The sequence below is a fragment of the Octopus sinensis genome, linkage group LG10 (genome assembly GCF_006345805.1).
Source record: "Octopus sinensis linkage group LG10, ASM634580v1, whole genome shotgun sequence".
Lineage (NCBI taxonomy): Eukaryota > Metazoa > Mollusca > Cephalopoda > Octopoda > Octopodidae > Octopus > Octopus sinensis.
The window spans coordinates 59,742,655-59,764,184 of NC_043006.1; the positions used below are offsets into that span (position 1 = coordinate 59,742,655).

At 39.6% G+C, this 21,530-nt stretch overlaps 1 protein-coding gene across 1 annotated transcript in view; it reads right to left on the reverse strand.

Annotated features, from left to right (window-relative positions):
• The window catches only part of LOC115216640 (propionyl-CoA carboxylase alpha chain, mitochondrial), a 77,630-nt gene that overhangs the window by 16,528 nt on the left and 39,572 nt on the right, over positions 1–21,530 (reverse strand). Inside the window, exons 12-20 of the mRNA XM_029786126.2 lie at positions 21,237–21,310; positions 17,849–17,923; positions 16,843–16,911; positions 15,300–15,375; positions 11,107–11,217; positions 10,082–10,184; positions 9,155–9,257; positions 8,965–9,063; positions 5,057–5,110 (exon numbers count right to left, since the gene is read on the reverse strand). Coding sequence (XP_029641986.1) covers positions 5,057–5,110; positions 8,965–9,063; positions 9,155–9,257; positions 10,082–10,184; positions 11,107–11,217; positions 15,300–15,375; positions 16,843–16,911; positions 17,849–17,923; positions 21,237–21,310 — 764 coding nt within the window. The remainder of the gene's footprint in view (positions 1–5,056; positions 5,111–8,964; positions 9,064–9,154; positions 9,258–10,081; positions 10,185–11,106; positions 11,218–15,299; positions 15,376–16,842; positions 16,912–17,848; positions 17,924–21,236; positions 21,311–21,530) is intronic.

Sequence of the window (21,530 nt, forward strand, 5' to 3'; positions counted from 1 at the left end):
ATAAACATAAATGAAAAGTGGGTGGTGGTGATGGTGATAGCAAGTCACAGGTGTGACAACACAATTACTAAATGTATATTAGTGCACCTGGAATTGTATAGTTACTAAACAAACTCATTAAGAGTTTTATTACATTGATCAATGGAAATTATTGATATATGAAAATTAAATACTCCACCTTGATAAAAAGAGTAGCATTTGTACTAAGACTACCATTCACACTAATACTACTATCAGTGCACTTAACAAGGTACAGTTTCAGTTTATCTTTGGTTACTGAGATACCTCATTGACCTGAGATAAGCTAAACAACTGTTTTCTAGATACATTAGAGTATCATTAGTAAATAATCTCATATCTAAGGTCAAGAAACAGATTTGAAAGTAAGCAACCTGTAACTGGTCAAAAGTTAAATACTACACTAATAACACTTTCAAGGCACATTTTCTTGGCATATTTAATGACATGTCAGTCCCAATGAAAGGCATTTTCTCCCATCTCTTTATGGTTAGGTTAAGACAGCGGTATGTAAATCGAGGGAGATATAGTTGTTATTTCAGTCAAATCCTTCTGAGTAGGTTTGATACACAAAAACTAAAGAAGCTTGTTATACATATACCGTAAATCCTCGAGTATAGTCCGCCCTTGAGTATAATATGCAGGGGATTTTTAGGGGGCTGTACCTCTGAAAAACCTAAACCTTGTGTATAATACGCACTCCTTCTCTAACTTGAGTTGTGCGTAATTAAGCCAGCAGCACCTAGTTGAACAAACACTTCCATGCATGCTTAATATAATAATGGTGATGTTTTTAACTGTTATATGGGAATGTAAATATGTTTGCAAATTGTTTTTGTTACATGTTATTCTGTGTTCGGAATACTTTTATTTTAATAAATGTTGCTTACTGCAAGTTATGGATGATTCTTTTATGACTTTATTGCTATCAGGCTTAGCTTAATGTATTTTCGTGCCAGAAATCACAAAATGCTTCTGAATAAACATTGCCGGACAGCAAATATAGACTCGGGCATTGCTTAGAAAATATTTTTCATTTTTAACCTTGTATATAGTACGCACTAGAGATTTTGACCTTTAAATTTTGGGAAAAAAATGCGGATTATACTCAAGGATTTACAGTAGATATACTTACATGTGTGTGCTATGTGTGTTTCCCTATGTCATGAGAACCTACTCAAAAGTGGTATAAAAGATTAAAAGAAGGTACCCAGTTTTTATGAATTTGACACCTTGGGGGCAGAAGGACAGCTACAGAGGATGACCTTATATAAATGCAACTGACTAATGAACAAATCCCTGTCAGTGGTCTAAAATATTGTAATTTCAGCAAATAATGTTGTATCGGCCAATTAGTGATAATAATGGTACCATAAAAGAAATTACTGTCTCACATGTAGCTAAGAATCATCAAAAGAAGGTAACCTGCAAGTTTTGAGATCATACACATGAGGACAGATGTCCTGCTTTTGCAAAAACCTGTGGTGTATGTAAGAAGAACCACTTTCAGTTAGTTTCTTGGTCCATAAGAAAATCTTCTGATAATGTACATGAAGTTGATGCTGATGTAAATTATGTGACCAAGAATCTGGTAATGTCTTCAGCAATGGAGACAGTAATGTGAATTATTTGATTTGGATTAAGATCAACAACATCAAAGTGTTAATGCAAATAGACCCCAGCAATGATCTAACAATTATACCACAAAATTCCTGGATAGAACTAAAATTTCCAAAATTGAAACCACGTCATGCTTGCCTCAAACAGTTTGACACCTAAGTAATTAAATTAATGAGACAGTTTGAAGGTACTTTAACCCTTTCATTACCAACCTGGCTGAAACTGGCTCTGGTTCTGAGTACAAATATCTTGTTTTCATAAGTTTTGAATTAAAATCTTCCTCCAAACCTTAGTCACAATTTATGTTCCTAACACTAGCTGAATGATTACTAAGTTGTTTTACTAAATTCTTTGTTATATTTTAAATTAATTGAAAAAAACACAGAGCATCTCAAAATAAATACAGTAACGAAAGGGTTAAAATTTGAAACTATGGAAGATTAAGTCAATGTCACTGTTGCAGAATCCTTTCAGAGGAATGGTCTGATTGGAGCAGATGTTTTGAGGAGTGATGCTACAACACTTATCCATCTGCAAAAAATTTGGGTGTCTTTAAGGTTATAAAGCCAATATAAAAATTAAATTAAATCTCGACAACTTCCTATCTACATTTATACTTTAGTTGTAGCCAAATTAAAGAAAATGATAGTTAACGACTTATTAAAGAAAGCTGAAACAGGAGAAAGTAAGCGGGTTTCTCTGATGGTTGTAGTTTGTAAACCCAATGGTGATTTATGTATATGTGTTGATTATAAGATAGGATCGAATCCCAATATTGCTCTGATTCTTATCCTACACCTAGTGTTGAGATGGTATTACACAAGTAGGAAGCTATGAAGTATTTCACACATGTTTAAGTGGGGATAAATATTACCATAAGTTGATTCGGTTACCGCATACCATGAAATTGAAATATCCAATGAAGTCCAGGAAATAATGACTGTTAGTACTCCGCATGGATTATTACAGTGGACACATCTACCACAGGGTACAAAAGCAGCTAGTGCTATCTCTCAGCAAGTCTGGAGAATGTATTGGTAGACATTACAGGTGTAATTACTTACAAGGTGACATATATAATAAATACACACACATAAATGTGAATGTAGGCAAGATCAAGTGGTTAAGAAGTCCATTTTACAATTATAGGATCACAGATTCATCTTAGTCTATGATATCTTGGGGACAAGTACTGAGTCCAAGACTTTTAGTAACTAAACTTTTAGTTATGTAGAGTATAATTTGTGGATATTTGTTTCTTTATTACCCACAAGGGACTAAACACAGAGGGGACAAACAAGGACAGACAAACGGATTAAGTCAATTATATCAACCCCAGTGCGTAACTGGTACTTAATTTATCGACCCCGAAAGGATGAAAGGCAAAGTCGACCTCGGCGGAATTTGAACTCAGAACGTAGCTGCAGACGAAATACGGCTACGCATTTCGACTGGCGTGCTAATGTTTCTGCCAGCTCGCCGCCTGGATATTTGTGTGTATTATCACCATCATTTTAATGTCTGCTATTCCATGCTTTCATGCTTCAGACAAAATTTGTTGAGGCTGATTTGCTATGCCCTGCAAGGCACTCATTTACAACTACCATGCATGTCAAAACAAACAGACACAAACACACACATGACAGGCTTCTTTCAGGTTAGGTCTACTAGATCTATTCACAAGGCTTTGGTCGGCCTAGGCAGGGTTATAGTGGAAGACACTTGCCTAGGATGACACACAGTGGGCAGAAAGACTGAATCAGGAACTTTTCAAGCACACAGCCACATCTGCATATATATGTGTATGTGTGTGTGTGTCCATCCACATGTTACCATTGTTGAAGCTGTTTAGCATGCAAGAACCAGTGGAATGAAATACCTTATTTGAAAACATGAGTTGGTATCAGGAAGGCATCTGGTTATAGAATACTGCCTCAAGATCTCATCTAATCCATGCCAACATGAGAAAAGTGAACATAAAAGCATGATATGGTGTGTGAGGGGAATTAAATACCTCTAACTTAATATTCCTGTAAATGAGAATTCATTATTATTATTATTATTACTAGCTGATGTGCCCAGTAATTCCCAGAAAAGCTGGCTTGTCCCTTGGTGCCATTCTCATAATTGTTTCGCTAATCCGACAACTGTTGCTACATTCTGTTCAAATTCTGCCTTTCAACTTTTTGGGGTTGATAAATAAAGTAGCAGTGAAACACTGGGGTTAATGTAATTGACTAGCCTCCTTCTGCCAAATTTCAGGCCTCGTGCCTTTAGTAGAAAGGATTATTATTATTATTATTATTATTAAGGAGGTAAGCTGGCAGAATCGTTAGCATGCCAGGTGAAATGATTGGCGGTATTTCATCTATCTTTATATTCTAGGTTCAAATTCTGCCAAGGTCAACTTTGCCTTTCTTCCTTTCAATAAATTAAATACTGGTGAAACACTAGGGCTGATGTAATCAATTAGTCCCTTCCCCCACAAATTTCAGACCTTGTGCCTTTAAGGGCATCCAGCCATAGAAACATTGCCAGATCAGACTGGGCCTGGTGCAGCCTTCTGGCTTCCCAGACCCCAGTTGAACTGTCCAACCCATGCCAGCATGGAAAGCGGACACTAAATGATGATGATGATGATGATGATGATGATTAAGGTGGCAGATTGGCAGACTCATTAGAATGTCAGACAAAATGTTTAGCAGCACATTTTCAAGCTTTATATTCTGAGTTCAAACTCTGCTAAGGTTGATTTTGCCTTTTATCCTTTTGGGGTTGACAAAATAAGCACCATTTGAACACTGGGCTCAATGTAATCAAATTATCCCTCCCCTAGAATTGCTGGCCTTGTGCGAAAATTGAGGTTGAACTCTAACTGGAATTATTTTGGATCCAACCCTGCCACCCCACCCCACCAGTAAGTGTAGGTATCAATAAAATAACTACCAGCAAAACAATATGTTGTCATTTAATGGATAGTTACAAATTTTTAAAAATGTAAAATGAATATAATTGATTGCTAACAAAGACCCAAGGTCACAAATATAGGAAGAAGGAGAGACCAGTCGGTTATACTAACCCTAGTACATGGCTACTCTACCAAACAATATAAGTGATAACTAATAGCAACTGGTAAAGAAAACTATTCTATCTATGATCCATTAAAAAAGTCAGTATTACATGTTGAGGAAAATGTCAAAGCATAGAGATAATATAGAAATGGTTACCAGTGGACAATTGTGGAGAGAACTATTTTATCAAAACTGTATATGAATGGTAACCAATGGCAACTGGTGGAAATAACTACTAAGGCACAATATAGACAGTAGCCAAAGATAACTCATAGATACAAACGATTTAAAAATCGATATAAACAGTAGCCAAATGAGTGGCAGAAATATGCCAAGCAAAAACTTACCACAGTTCCATATAATTGTATTTTCATTGCTCCTGAAGGTTCTCGTGAAATCAACTGGAAAACAAGTAAGTAATGGATTATTGACACAGTAATAATGACAATGGAAAGGCATTGAAGAAATATCAACGGAGATAAAAACCAAGGACATGAAAGGTCAAAATTATGCTCCTGTAAAAAGGTCAATATTACATATTAACAGAAATGTCAAAGCATACGGATGATTAATAAACTATTGGTGACTGGAAGTCATATATTCATCATCACCATTTAGCATCTCCTTTCTATGCTTGCATGGGTTAGATGACTTGACTAAAACTAGTAAGCTGGAGGGCTGCACCAGATTCCAATCTGATTTAGCATGGTTTCTATGGCTGGAAAAATCTACATATATAAGTTCAGCAAAATTTAGATTCAGATGAATATGGTACTTAAAGGCACCAGAATTTTGTATGGTATTATCCATATAAATCAAATGGGGTGATTACAATAAAAATAAGCAACAAGTATATCCAAGGTAGAGTAGTACAATTGTTTCATTTGCCAAATGAAATAAGTATAAGAATGTGCATTGTCCGTTTAATTGAAAAATTCTATATGTGGCTGAAGATTGCTCCACATTTTAAAACTGATGTAATACTTACAGGGTTTAATAAAATGAAGGAGCACGAAACAATTGTACTACTCTACCTTGGATATCCTTGTTGCTTATTTTGATTATAATCACCCCATTTGATTTATATGGATAATACCATACAAAATTTTGGTGCCTTTAACTTAAGTACCATATTCATCTGAATCTAAATTTTGCTGAACTTATATATATATATAGATATACTTGCATCAGATAGCCAAAAGGGAAGCTAGGAGACAGGTATATATAGCCAAGGAAGTAGCAGAAAAGAAGTTTGCCAATGTTCAACAACATGAGGACCAAAGAACTGAAGTATTTTGGATTGCAAGACAGTGTGTGAAAGAAAACCGTGATGTCATAAGAGAGAAATGTGTCTGCATGGATGATGGTGCCCTTTCTGCAAAGAAAGAGGCTTGGAGATGCCATTATAAAAGACTGCTGAATGTGGTGAATGAATGGGAGAAGAGTCTGCCAAGGTTGACCCAACTGAGGGACCAGCTACCTGAATCGACAGTACCCTGGTCGATAAAACAAGTAAGGATATGAAAACAGGGAAAGTACCTGACCCATCAGGAATCACTGCTGATATGCTTAAGATATCGGGTCTTGTCACCCGCCTCGTAAATCAGGTAGTTCATGGAGTCATACCCAATGACTGGTATAGCAGCACCATAGACAACTGCTATAAGGGTAAAGGTGATGCTTTAGATAGAAATAACTACAGGGAATCAAATTACTGGATCAGGTGATGAAAGTTACAGAGAGGGTCATAGCCCAATTAGGGAAAGAGTTAGCCTAGATGAAATGCAGTTTGGTTTTGTGCCAGGCAGAAGAACCACTGCAGCTATATTTCTGGTAAGGCAACTGCAGGAGAAATATCTAGCCAAAGATAAACCTCTGTACTTGGCTTTTGTTGATTTAGAGAAAGCCTTTACCAGGATGCCCCAATCACTTATCGGGTGATCAATGCGGAAACTGGGGGATAGACGAGTGGTTGGTAAGAGCTGTACAAGCCCTGTACAGTGACGCTGTCAGTAAGGTGAGGGTTGGCAACAAGTATAGTGAAGAACTCTGAGTGGAAGTAGGGGTTCACCAAGGATCAGTCCTCAGCACCCTCTTATTCATTATAGCCCTCCAGTCAACAAGAAGAATTCAAAACAGGCTGCTCCTGGGAGCTCCTCTATGCTAATGACCTTGCTCTAATAACCGAGTCACTGCCAGAACTAGAGAAAATTTATGGTGTGGAAGCAAGGTCTAGAATTGAAGGGCCTTAGGATTAACCTAGCAAGAGCCAAAGTCTTAGTAAGTAGGAAGGCAGTCAAATCACAAACCCCTTCAGGTAGAAAAGGGATGGGTAGAAACTCCATACAATGCACCATTATAAGCTATGGACACATAAGAGGTACAGCAATATCAAAGGAAAGATAACCGAAAAAATTGTATTTGTGTGTGGCAGATGCATAGGGGCAATAAGCACTGACGATGTACAGAAAACAGATTCCATCACATGTCAGGGGAGAAACTAGAGGTAATTAATAGCTTCTGCTACCTAGGTGACCAAGTCTGTAGTGGGGTGGTTGCTCAGAGTGTAGCGGCTAGAATAAGAATAGCCTGGGCAAAGTTCACGGCTGTATGGTACACCAGTTTTGCATTACCAGCCCCAGTCCATTCAAAAGTACATTGGACCATAGGATAACCTGCTGTGCTTACATTGGATCGTAGGGCGACTTGCTGTGCTTGAGGAGACCTATTGAGTCAAGTACACCAACATCAAAATAAAAATCAAATGGAAATTGTAGCTGTGATGCCTGTGCTGGAGGCATGTAAAAAGTGCCAACCGATCGTGGCCGTTGCCAGGCTCCTCTGGCCCATGCCGGTGGCACGTAAAAAGCATGCACTACACTCACGGAGTGGTTGGTGTTAGGAAGGGCATCCAGCTGTAGAAACACTGCCAGATCAGACTGGAGCCTGTTGCAGCCTCCTGGCTTCCCAGACCCCGGTCGAACTGTCCAACCCATGCTAGCATGGAAAACAGACGTTAAACGATGATGATGATGAAATATATATATATTATATAGATATATAGCTACGAAGACTAGATCATCAACATATAGAAGTTCCCATGGATAGCCAGTCTCAAATTCTACAGTGATAGCTTGGATTGATATCATTAAAAGGTTTTCTGAATCAGAACTAACCTCAAGTTAAACAGTTGTAGCAGTAGCAAGAACTGTGTTCAACTCATCATGTGAGGACTACCAGCAGAGTTGGATTGGATAATATCGATCAGCTATTAATGGATGTCACTGATTACGACAAGTAACTCATTGAATTAAGAAATGGATTAATTACAATCAACTACAGCAAAATGGAAAACAAAACTTCAGTTTCCATCAACCAAATCCACTCACAAGTCTTTGGTTGTCCCAGATCCATGAAAGACCCTTGCCCAAGGGTGACTGAACGCAAAACCACAAGATTAGAAAAATGCAGCAAGAGATTATGAGAGATCATGCTGAGACTGTTAGACAGCTGCCAAATTCAAAAGAGTAGAAACAGAGTCATCATCATTATCACCATTTAACATCCGTTGTCCATGCTGGCATGGGTTGGATGGTTTCAAACAAAACCTGAATCTATAAACCATTGAGTAGATGACAGCGCTGACTTGTCCCTCAATTAAATCAATGACTCCATTTCTCTAAATTCAAGTAATAAGCTTTAGCCATTAAATCTATATATATAAAACTGTAGTTGTGTGAGTGTCTGTCCTCTTCGATTTAGATTCCTAACTACTCCCACATTTTGCGGTGCAGTTTAACCAAATTCGGGTATCTTATAGTCGTGATTCATATCGAGCACGTCTGAGTATTAGCGCGCGTCTACGATGAGTCTACGATTTAAAAAATAATTTAACATCATTTTTTATTCCATTTTAATGCATAATTTTTCGTGTGTCAATGGCAGCGGAGTTGGCGTCCATGGTCACACCTGCACCTGTTTGCTTCTCCCCCTTCTTCCCTCCCTCGTGAAGCTGTGGGGAAGGGAGTGTAAGGAAATCAACGTCGTAAAGCGTTATCAAGGAGACCAGCGTTCTTTTAGAACAACGACTTCATGGCTTGAAGACATCAAAACAGAAATGGCTAAGAAAGCCCAAATTGGCATCTATAAGGGAAGTAACTCTCTAAAAATGCTTATATAGTTATTTCCCTTACAAACCCGAGCAACGCTGGGCGATACTGCTAGTATTAAATATAACAATTCTTTCTTTTTTTACCTGTACAGTGTGTGTCTTGCCGTTGATGTTGGCTGTGATTCTAGGCTGTGACAAGGTGAATTCATCAGGAATGGTAGCAGTGTGGTTGTTTACAGTCACCTACAAGAAATAAGGAAACAAAGATGAAAGCGAACGTGAACAGGGAGAGAGAGCAAGAAAGAGACAGATAAGGTGATATGTCATTACTTACTTGATACTGTCTTAAAAGTGGAAAGTGAGTGACATCCGCCTTTATAGAATCTTCTCCTAATTTTACCACAAGAGACCAACTGCAAGGGGTTTCATCGACTGAACTACAAAATGAAACCATTGAATTAATTGAGGTAAAAGAAAGGTTAAACATCGTAACCATCAGCATCGTTGTCTTATGTTTTCCATGCTGGCATGGGATGATGGAATCACTCAGTCCAAGACAGCTCTTATTAACTGTTGGTTGGATGCCCTTCCTTACGCCAACCACTTTACAGAAGGTACTGGGTGCTCTTTATGGTGGAAGCCCCTCAAGTAAAGAGTCTATTTTGCAGAATATTGGCAGCTCCAAACAGTATTGATTTTTATAAGGTTACAATATTACATGTTATATTAAGCTCTTTAATGAATGTTGCTAACTTGTTAAATTGATATTGTTTTTTAACATAAGCAGAAGACTCACATATACAAGGATGAAACTAATATCAACCCCAGTATCTGATTGGCATTTTATTTCACTAATCCCTAACTTTGGCAGGATGAAGTTGACTCCTATAGGACATCATCATCATCATCATCATTTAACGTCCGCTTTCCATGCTAGCATGGGTTGGATGATTTGACTGAGGTCTGGCGAACAAGACTCCAATCTGATCTGGCAGAGTTTCTACAGCTGGATGCCCTTCCTAATGCCAACCACTCCGAGAGTGTAGTGGGTGCTTTTACGTGCCACCAGCACAAGGGCCAGTTTGGTGGTACTGGCAACAGCCACACAAAAATGGTGCTTTTTACGTGCCACCTGCACAGGAGCCAGTCCAGCGGCACTGGCAACGACCTCGCATGGATATTTCACATGAATTCAAAAAATATATAATTCATCGCTATAATAATTTAAAGAATTGGTAGTGACAACAAATATTTTACTTACACATTTTGATTGGAGATAGCCCAAGATTTTAGCTCAGCTTTAGCATAGAGAACACTGGCTATGGAAGCTAGCTCAGACACTTCACCAGCTGATAGCTCTTTGCCTGTAATCAACAGTAATTAAATAGTATTACAGAGAGTCATAACTGGCAAAAATAGCTTTAACTAGAAGCGAAGTATTTTATGTAAATCTGAGATCTCTGTCCAGTTTACATCTAAAAATTTCACACATAATACTTTGCTTGACTTGAAGCTATGACTGAAGATACTAGCCCAACATACCACAAACTTGATCAAAGCTAACACTAAATAATTACAAAGCAAACTTCTTAACTACACAGCCACATCTGCACCCATATCTGCATTGTAGGGACTTCAGTGAAGACTTCAGTGTATATATCTGGGGGACAAATTAGTTTGGTATAGTTCACTTTACACCAGGCACTACCTACAGAAGTAGTTCACTTCAGCATCATAACCTAGAGTAAACTTCACTTCCTCCGGTACCTACTCAGATCAAGATAGACTGAGCTAGTAATGGCTAAGTGTCTTGGTCATGAACACAGTATAGTGAACAATACTACATTGTAGTACCAACTTACAGGACTGGACTGTCTATTGTTAAGTACTTCAATTTTAATCACAAAACTGAACTCTATACTGTGGTACTTACAGCTAAGTAGACTGGCTTGTTAACAGTTAAGTGTCTTAGCCATGGACACAATAAAGAGACAGTTAAATTGCTTGGTTATGGACACAGTGCAGAGAAGTGTAACATATTGTGGTACTTACTTAAAGCTAGGTAAACTAGTTCAGGGTCTTGGTCATGGACACAGTACAGATGAATTATACTACAGAGTAGTTCCTTACAGCTAGAAAACTGGGTTAATGGCAGCTAGATGTCTTGGCCATAGACATTCTATAACACAGTTAACAGGGAGCTATTATTAACCCTCTAGTTGGATAGCCAAAAAGGAATTTACAATGTTAGTTTAAAAGAACAAATATATTTGAAAAGATCCTTACCCAAGAATCCCTCCGGATATGTCTGCATTAAATAATCAGTTGTCAGGTCTCCAGCCACAAATTTAGATTCAGTCAGAATATCCCTAAGAAGAGGGATATTATGGGCTACACCTGAAATTATACCAACACAAACTTTTTTCAACAACAACAAAGGAAATATTCCACCAACAAAAATTCTGTATAAAAAGATAAAAGAAAAACCATCCAGTAAGGGTACAGCTAAGTAGTTTCTCAAAATGCTAGAAACAGCAGTCACTTCTCCTTGAAATCATACCTTACTGCCTCAACAACCTCTAAGGTTTTGTCATCATCATCATTTAACATTTGTGTTCCATACTAGCATGGATTGGATGGTTCAACAAGATTTGACTACCTAGAGAGCTGCGTTGAGTTCTGTCTGCTTTGGTGAGGCTTCTATGGCTGGGTGCTTCCCCTGACAACAACCACTTTACAAAGTGTGGTGTACTTCAATTTACCAAAAAACCTGGACAAGTTTCTTTTGGCAAGTTGGAGAACACCACTCTCTGAATTGAGCAATTGTATCGCAAACTTTAGACCCCTTCAGTTAATTCTACATCAAATAGCTTTATGACTTTATGGTCGAAGGGGACATAACTTCTTTTTTTCCTTTCTTTTTCTGCATTTTGCATCCACCTTTCTCTTGTTTTTTTTCTCATGATTTCTCATTTCTCTTGTTCTGATTTGTCCTGATATGTAACTTATACAGGCCATGAGCTCAGAGCCAGAAGATTGCTTGCAGATACTATGCTTGTTATAAAAACCTGCCTAGACAATATCTCCAATGCACGAGATGTTAGGCACAAGTATTGCTGTGTGGTTTGAGAAGTTTGCGTCCCAATCATATGGCTTTTAGTTCAGTCCTACTGCGTGGCACCTTCAACAAGTGTCTTCAACTATAGGCCTGGGCCAACCAAATGCTTGTGCTTGGACTTGCTGGAAACTGAAAGAAGCCTTTTGTGTGTGTGTGTGTGCACACATGTGCATGTGTATATATACACATAGACATACACATACATGTATGCATGTACCTGTATGTGTGTGCGTGTGTGTGTCTCTTTGTCCTGACAATACATGGTGGTTGTCAATAAGTGTCACTACCACACAAAAGTGTCATTTGCTTCCAATATTATACAAGAAAATGTCTGGCCATAGAAAATCTGTCTCCACAAAATCCATCCAACCCATGCAAGCATGGAAAAATGAAATTTTAATGACGGTGGTATTTTTTTTTTTCTTAAGTTAACACTTTCAAAGATAGCTATAGTTTCATAACATATAATGTACCACGTATAATGTACTTATGCATATAACGTATAATATTTTAAATGGGCTGATAAAGTGTTACTGTTTTGGCAGAGGCCACATGGAAAGAGACAGAAAGGGATGGCGGATAGGAGAGAGAGAGAGATTAAAATGCATTGAAAAGTAAATAGGTAAATTATGCAGTTATCTCCCTTTAAATGACACCCAAATATACGGACTGCATAAAGATTTATGGGTAGTTAACAAAAAGATTAAAATATTGTTATTTTTAAAATATATCTGCATTTATTCTTTTTTTTTTATAGGCGACCTCTACACGTATTTCATGTTTACAATTCATACTGAACTAGAACAAATCAGTCAATAGCTATACTCTCTTTACTCTCTCATTTACTTGTTTCAGTCATTTGACTGTGGCCATGCTGGAGCACCGCCTTTAGTCGGGCAAATCGACCCCCAGGACTTATTCTTTGTAAGCCTAGTACTTATTCTATCGGGCTCTTTTGCCGAACCGCTAAGTTACGGGGACGTAAATACACCACCTTCGGTTGTCAAGCGAAGTTGGGGGGACAAACACAGACACAAACGCACATATATATATATATATATATATATATATATATATATATATATACATATACAAGATAAGAAAATGGAGAGGAGGGTTGCATTTACAACCCCTATCTCAATTTGTATATATATATATATATTATATATATATATATATATATATACGACAGGCTTCTTTCAGTTTCCGTTTACCAAATCCACTCACAAGGCTTTGGTCGGCCCGAGGCTATAGTAGAAGACACTTGCTCAATGTGCCACACAGTGGGAATGAACCCGGAACCATATGGTTGGTAAGCAAGCTACTAACCATACAGCCACTCCTGCGCCTATGTAGAATAGAAATTCTTTTTGGTGCCTTAACATCCTACACAAAACAGGATTCACACAGAATTCAATGCAACAAACTTTCCTAACTTATATAAGTGGCCATATATAATACAGTGTGTACATTGTGCAATGCATATGGTACATCATGTTAGTTCATCATCATCGTTTAGCATCAAACTGGCATGGGTTGGATGGTTCAACTGGGGTCTGGGAAGCCAGAAGGCTGCACCAGGCCCAGTCTGATCTGGCAGTGTTTCTACGGCTGGATGTCCTTCCTAACGCCAACCACTCCATGAGTGTAGTGGGTGCTTTTTATGAGCCACCGGCACAGGTGCCAGACGAGGCTGGCAAACGGCCACGATCGGATGGTGCTTTTTACGTGCCACCGGCACGAGGGCCAGTTGGGGCGGCGCTGGCAATGGCCACGTTCGGATGGTTTTCTTATTAGTTATAAATGTATTATACTCTTCTACTGGTTTTAGTCTCAAAGTACTGCGACCTTTGACAGTTTTAGTCAATTACATCAATCACAGTGATTAATGATTAACTTTCATTTGTATCACTCACTGAACTGCATCTATGCTGGCATGGCGCACTGTCTTGAAGAGTTTTGTCAAAAAAATCAATTCCAATATTTGATTTTAAGCCTGATTCTTATCCTATTGGCCTCTTTTGCCGAACTGCTAGGTTACAGGGACGTAAACAAACCAACACAAAGATAAAGGCACACACACACAACAGGCTTCTATCTACAAAATCTACAAACAAGGCAATGGCTGGCCAGGGGTTGTAGCAGAAGATACTTGGTCCCCAAAGTGCCACGCAGTGGGGTTGAACCCAAATCCATATGGTTGGGAAGCAAACTTCTTAACCACACAATCATGCCTGTGCCTATGGAGCATTAGGAACATCATCCTTGCTTCATGGAGTTACTTCCCCTTATGAATTAAATCCAGCATATGAACATAAGGCAATCTATCCTCATCTAGTTGAGCTTGCTGCACACGCCATCCACATTGGTCCTGCATTAATTGAGAGAAATCTTCAGGGAAGCATCCAGTGTTTCTGGTGAGTTGATCTACATAGGTTGTATTCAGACGACCAGCTCGAGTACGGCCATAGCAGTAAGTCACTTGTCAACTCTAGTTTAGCTTGCCAGCAATGTCCCTCTAAGCATAAATGCCTTTCCCTTACAGTGTTAGAAACGGGCAGATCTCCACACACCCGTTTTGTAGTGGGATAAGTTCTCCATGATTTAAGATTGCTGTTAATATTTGGGTGCAAGTTCCTTCGTGCTTGGATTCAAGTCTTTTGGTAAACGTCCAGGGTGTTGCTCCCTATAAAAGGACTGACTATTGTTGCATAGAAAAAATTCTTCTTAAAATTGTGTGACAGATTTGATTTCCAGACAACATCCAGTTTGCTTAGAGACAGCTATGCTTTCGCTGTCCAAGGTTTTACATCCTTTTCAGTTTGGACTATCACTGAGCTGAGGTACATGAAATAATCAACTTAAGTCATAGGGTCTCCACTGATGCTGATGATGGATCCTTGTTTGTGAGCAATGAGTTTGGTTTTACTAGGATTAACAAGCAATCTAACATCATATGCAGCTAAGCTTAATTGGGTGGAGTTTGATATTGTGTTAGAGAGCAAAGCTAAATCATCAGCATAATCTACATTAGTTATTTTTTGAGCTGAATATTTGATTGTTCTTCTATTCATGAGTATGAAACTGAGGCTATTTAGATTGGATTATTTCCTCAGAACATCACTTGATAGAGAGATCACAAACAGAAAAAATGCTAATATATCCCCTCAGAGTACTTCAGCTCTGATATCAATCTAAGGGCAATGTAAGCTCACCTAATATTTATGGTATAACATCTTAATGCTGTTCCAGGCTGTTAGGCCATATATGGTAAAACTAGACATTTTCAGGTTAGAATATGAAGATATTGTGAGAAACAAACTATATAAACCAAGCAAAGGAAACAAACTGTTAGACGTACCTTTAATTACATAAGCATCTAAAGCCTGAATCATCTGTTCTCGGGCTTCTTCCCGAGAATTACCATAGGTTACAAGCTTGAAAACAAAACGTTCATAATTAAATATCTGTCTGACCATGAGTAAATACGAGGGAATTTATGGATACATAAACAAGCCGATGCATTATACATACATGCCATGCATTTATCACACACACACAAATATACAAATGCATGCATTTTCATATATGGGCCATACCATAACCTTCTCAGATCTGGGCCCCTGTGTCTAATTTTACCCTCCACCTGAGCTCTTGAGAAAAACAGTGCATATGTGGCATGGGCACAAGCGCATTTTACGTGGCACTGACCCCTGCAAAGAACAAGCTTGTATGTATGGATGACCACGATTTTACCTTAGCTTGACACATCTCAAATACAGCAAATCCCGACAATTCCCGATCCCTTGTCATTTTCTCAGTGAGGGCCCAGTGTCTGAAGCTCCTAACATACGAAACAAGACAAGGTCTATTATTTAACTACAAATACTTTTTTTTTTATCTTCATTAGGTTTTTCTCTAACACACCACCATTACATCAACCATTACAACCCTACCACTATCACATTTCCACACTAATAACCACTGCCACAACAGTCAACACTACCATAAAAACCACTGCAACCCCTAATATATTTTCATTTTTCACACCATGTTGGTTGACTCTGCAAAGAAACGTGATCAAAACATTCCAGTTATGGCCATCATCATCTATTTTCAGGCACAGCACATTATCCAGATACTACATTATCCAGTATTCTTTTCTTCTTTAAGAACCTTGGGAGAGGGGGCCAGTCGATCAGCTTGACCCCAGTACACAACTGGTACTTAATTCATTGACCCCGAAAGGATGAAAGGAAAAGTTGACTTCGGCTGAATTTGAACTCAGAATGTAGCGGCAGACGAAATACCTATTTCTTTACTACCAAGGGGCTAAACACAGATGGGACAAATAAGGACAGACAAATGGATTAAGTCGATTACATCGACCCCAGTGCGTAACTGGTACTTAATTTATCGACCCCGAAAGGATGAAAGGCAAAGTCAACCTCGGCGGAATTTGAACTCAAAATGCAATGGCGGACGAAATACCACAAAGCATTTCACCCGGCGTGCTAACATTTCTGCCAGTTCGTCACCAAACAAAATACCGCTAAGCATTTTGCCTGGCATGCTAACGTTTCTGCCAGCTCGCCACCTTAACATTATCCAGTATTACTTTACACAAGATAGTGCAACAGAGTGAGGGGTGTATTGGCTGCTATTTCATGAAGGTTGCAAAACAATGTAAAAGGCTTTCTTCGTTGGCTCAATTCCTGTAAACTGTTATTGCTGTTTAGTCCTTGGTCACATTCTTAATTTGACCTACGACTAAAATCTTGAAGTTGTGACTATTCCATCTTTTCTTTTCTCAGGCAAGCTAACCTAGAAGCATTCTAATGTGTCTAACATTACTAGAGTACAGATTAAGAGAAAGCTGTGAACTGTAAATAAACTGGCCTCACCTTGCAGATCATGGGATCATAGTAAATACTGATCTCACTACCTTCCATAATGCCACTGTCGCATCGTACCTGAAATATATGTAAGGCAGGACAAGAAATATAATTTATATCAAATCAGTCAGGTAACCTGAAAATGAAATATGGGAGAGAAATAAATGTAAGCATGGCGGTCTGGTTAAGAAGCTTGCTTCACCATCATGTTGTTTCAGATTCAGTCCCACTTGGACAAGTGTCTTCAACTATAGTTCCATACTGACCAAAGCTTTGCAAATGAATTTAATAAATGGGAACTGAAGGAAGCACATAATACATGTGCTTATGTCTATGTGTGTGTTGTGAGTGAGTGTGTGTATGTATGTATGTTTGCATATATGCATGCATGTGAGTGCGTTTGCATGTGTATACATATGATGTATGCATGTATGTGTGCATGCACGCATGTGTATATGCATGTTGGTGTCTCCTAGTTTAGAGACATGCAATAGTTGTAAATGAGTATAACCATCACACAAGTGGTGTTGTTCATATTTTCCATGGAAATATCTGGCCATAGGGAAACATTACCTTTTTTGGAAACAGGTGAGGGTTGGGCAACAGGAAGGGCATCCAACTGCAGAAAATCTACCTCAATGAATTCCATCTACTTCTGTGGGATGACGTCAGCAGCTGGGAAGCTGACCGGAACTTGGGGCTGACCAGAAGAGGAAGGGGCAGGAATGACACACACGCAGGCAGGGGAGCATTGGGCCTTTTTAGATCAGGGTAGCTGACAGAGTTGGACGTGTGAGCGCTTTGTCAAGGTAGGGGAAAAGCAGCTGCTATTTTTAGCATTCGGGTCGGGCCACATGGAAGGGTTCGTTACCGCTGGAGAGGTCTGCGTCGACGAAGAGAAGGTAGGTGTCCTTATTTCAAATCTCCCACATACACCAACAACTTCATGCAAACATGAAAAGTTAAACATTAAAACAATGGTGATGATGACTGAGAAGTAATGCATCAAACTTACTTGTGGTATATGAAGAGGTTCAATGTACTTGGAAAGACGACCAATGGAGGGCATACCAAAGTTTTTAAAAGGGTCCTTAAATAGAAACAGAAATGCATTGTTAAAACTAAGTGTTTAAAAATAAAACAATCTTCAATATATAGGTGTAAGAGTGGCTGTGTGGTAAGTACCTTGCTTACAAAGCACATGGTTCCAGGTTCAGTCCCACTGCGTGGCATCTTGGGCAAGTATCTTCTACTATAGCCTCGGGCCGACCAAAGCCTAGTGAGTGGATTTGGTAGACAGAAACTGAAAGAAGCCCCTCGTATATACATATATACATATATATATATATATGTATGTGTATGAGTGTATGTTTATGTGTCTGTGTTTGTCCCCCCAACCGATGCTGGTGTGTTTACATCCCCGTAACTTAGCAGTTCGGCAAAAGAGACCGATGGAATAAGTACTAGGTTTACAAAGCCTGGGGGCGATTTGCTCGACTAAAAGGTGGTGCTCCAGCATGGCCACAGTCAAATGACTGAAACAAGTAAAAGAGTATATAGAACAATGTTTACTTTGTCCCTCATATTTAATTCAAATGGAATCAGAATTAGCTTTACCTTTCAACCCTCCGGGATTAATAAAATCAGTACCGGTCAAATACTGAGGTTAATTCCCAAAATTGGTCAAGGACTTGCAATTTATACAGAGTAACTTTACATTAAGGAGTGGAACATACAATTACTTGTGATTCTGACTACCCCTTGGTTCCAGCAGACAAAACAGGAAAGGTGTTGTACCAGAGGATAGCAAAGGGAAATGTGCTGGAACAGCCAACCTGACTCACAGGGTTTGCACTTGTGAAAATTGATAGCTAAATAAGCATGGCTCTTTTAATACAATCAAGGGTGAGCTTTGGTTTTAAGTACTTGTAACTGCGGGATTGAAAGTGAAAGTAAACCAATCTGGGGAAAGTATAAAAATATAGACTTGGGAATCCTGAATAAGTGAAAGAAACATGTAAATGCATGAAGGTCACTTATTACATGTCATTATAATAGATTTCTTGTCTTATTGCTGATGCAGGTGTGGGCTGTGGTAAAGTAGTTTGCTTTCCAACTACATAGTTTCAGGTTCAGTATCACTGCATGGCACCTTGGAAAAAGTGTTTTTTTTTTTTTTTCTACAACCCTGGGCCAACCAAACCCTTATGAATGGATTGGCTAAATAGAAAACTGAAAGAAACCTATCATGTGTGTGTATGTGAGAGAGAAAATGAGAGAGAGAGATGGGGAGAGAGAGACGGGGAGAGAGACGGGGAGAGAGAGAGAGACGGGGGAGAGAGAGAGACGGGGAGAGAGAGACGGGGGAGAGAGAGCGGGGGAGAGAGAGAGACGGGGGGAGAGAGAGAGAGCGGGGAGAGAGCGAGAGACAGGGAGAGAGCGAGAGACGGGGAGAGAGCGAGAGACGGGGAGAGAGCGAGAGACGGGGAGAGAGAGAGACAGGGAAGAGTGACGGGGAGAGAGTGACGGGGAGAGAGTGACGGGGAGAGAGTGACGGGGAGAGGGACGGGGAGAGAGTGACGGGGGGAGAGAGTGACGGGGGAGAGAGTGACGAGCAGAGAGAGAGACGGGGAGAGAGAAGACGGGGCAGAGAGAGAGAGACGGGGCAGAGAGATAGAGGCGGGAGAGAGACGGGGCAGAGAGAGCGACGGGCAGAGAGACGGGGCAGAGAGAGAGACGGGGCAGAGAGAGAGACGGGGCAGAGAGAGAGACGGGGCAGATAGAGAGACGGGGAGAGAGAGGGGAGAGAGAGACGGGGAGAGAGAGATACGGGGAGAGAGACGGAGAGAGAGACGAGCGAGAGGGAGAGAGAGAGAGACGGGGAGAGAGAGAGACGGGGAGAGAGAGAGACGGGGGAGAGAGAGAGACGGGGGAGAGCGAGAGACGGGGGAGAGAGAGAGACGGGGGAGAGAGAGACAGGGAGAGAGTGGGAGTGTAGGTATGTCTATGTTTGACTTGATATTGTGTCACAGTTGTAAATGACTGTCACAGCCATACAAGCAGTGTCATTCATATACAATATTCTGCATTTACAATATAATACTGCAACACCAGTCATTGGGTACGACACCTCCCTGTACAACTTGGCTGACTATATGGGTGACAAGGCCTTATCTTACTCTGCCAGCTATTTTAAGCATTTCAGTAGGGATTCCTAATGTACTAGGTGCTCTCCTGTTTTTATAGTATTAATTGCTTTATCTATCATACTGCTGTCAACTCTCCATGTGTCTAACACACGTGGACATGCCTACAAAGTCAGAAAACAACACAGCTCCCATGACTTTCGGAAACATTTTTTCACGCTCAGAGTTGCTGAAGCATGGAATAAACTGCCTGCGTCAGTTGTTGACTGCCATGACACTGCATCCTTTAAGGCCCTCATGCTTTCCGAAATCCGCCGAAACTACACCTGATTATATATACACTTTAGATGAGTTGTAGTGCACCTGAGCACTGTACACAATTATTATTATTATTATAACTGGTTTCTCAGTTATGTCTACAAAGGGAAGATTTTTTTTTTCCTGGGCATTCTCCAATGTTTAGTAGCATTTCATAGTAGCACAATTTCTGGAAATGCTGCTGGAAGAAAGTTGATGCAAATATTTGCCACAAACTCAATGAACAACATACTTCAAGCTTTGGAGTTGTCAATTCTCTGGGTTAGTTTCCTTCATCAATGCCTTGGAGTCTAACCTACCCCGGCAGGCTAACTGTGCAATCAGACATCAAAGCAGAAATTTCTAAGTCCTTGATAACACATACAAACACACACACTCACACAAACACACCAAATAACTGAACAGCTGTTATAATAATAATACTGAAATTATTGTATATATAGGTGCAAGAGTGGCTGTGTGGTAAGTAGCCTGTTTACCAACCACATGGTTCTGGGTTCAGTCCCACTGCGTGGCACCTTGGGCAAGTGTCTTCTACTATAGCTTCAGGCCGACCAAAGCCTTGTGAGTGGATTTGGTGGATGGAAACTGAAAGAAGCCTGTCGTATATATGTATATATATATATATATGCGTGTGTGTGTGTTTGTGTGTCTGTGTTTGTCCCCCTAGCATTGCTTGACAACCGATGCTGGTGTGCTTATGTCCTCGTTACTTAGCGGTTCGGCAAAAGAGACTGATAGAATAAGTACTGGGCTTACAAAAGAATAAGTCCCGGGGTCGAGTTGCTCGAGTAAAAGCGGTGCTCCAGCATGGCCGCAGTTAAATGACTGAAACAAGTAAAAGAGTAAAAAGAGTAAGGAGTGCTCAGGTGCTTGATTCTTCTGAGTTCATCTGTTGAAATATACACTGAATGTGTGTGAACAAATATGAGAACATACCTCAGCATAAACTCGACATTCGAAGCTCCAGCCATTGATAGGGACATCAGACTGAGTGTATGATAATTTATGTCCTAAATAAGAAAACAAAAAACAAAAAAAATTGTTCTCAAAGCACAAAAATGAACAAATCAAACACAAACCACACACTTATTTAAACCTTTTGTAAGCATATTTCTTTCAAAATACTATAATAATAATAATGAAATTATTGTATACAGTGCTCAGGTGCACCACAACTTGTCAGAAAGTGCATATAAAGTACATGCAGTAATGTAGAAATGTCTGGAAAGC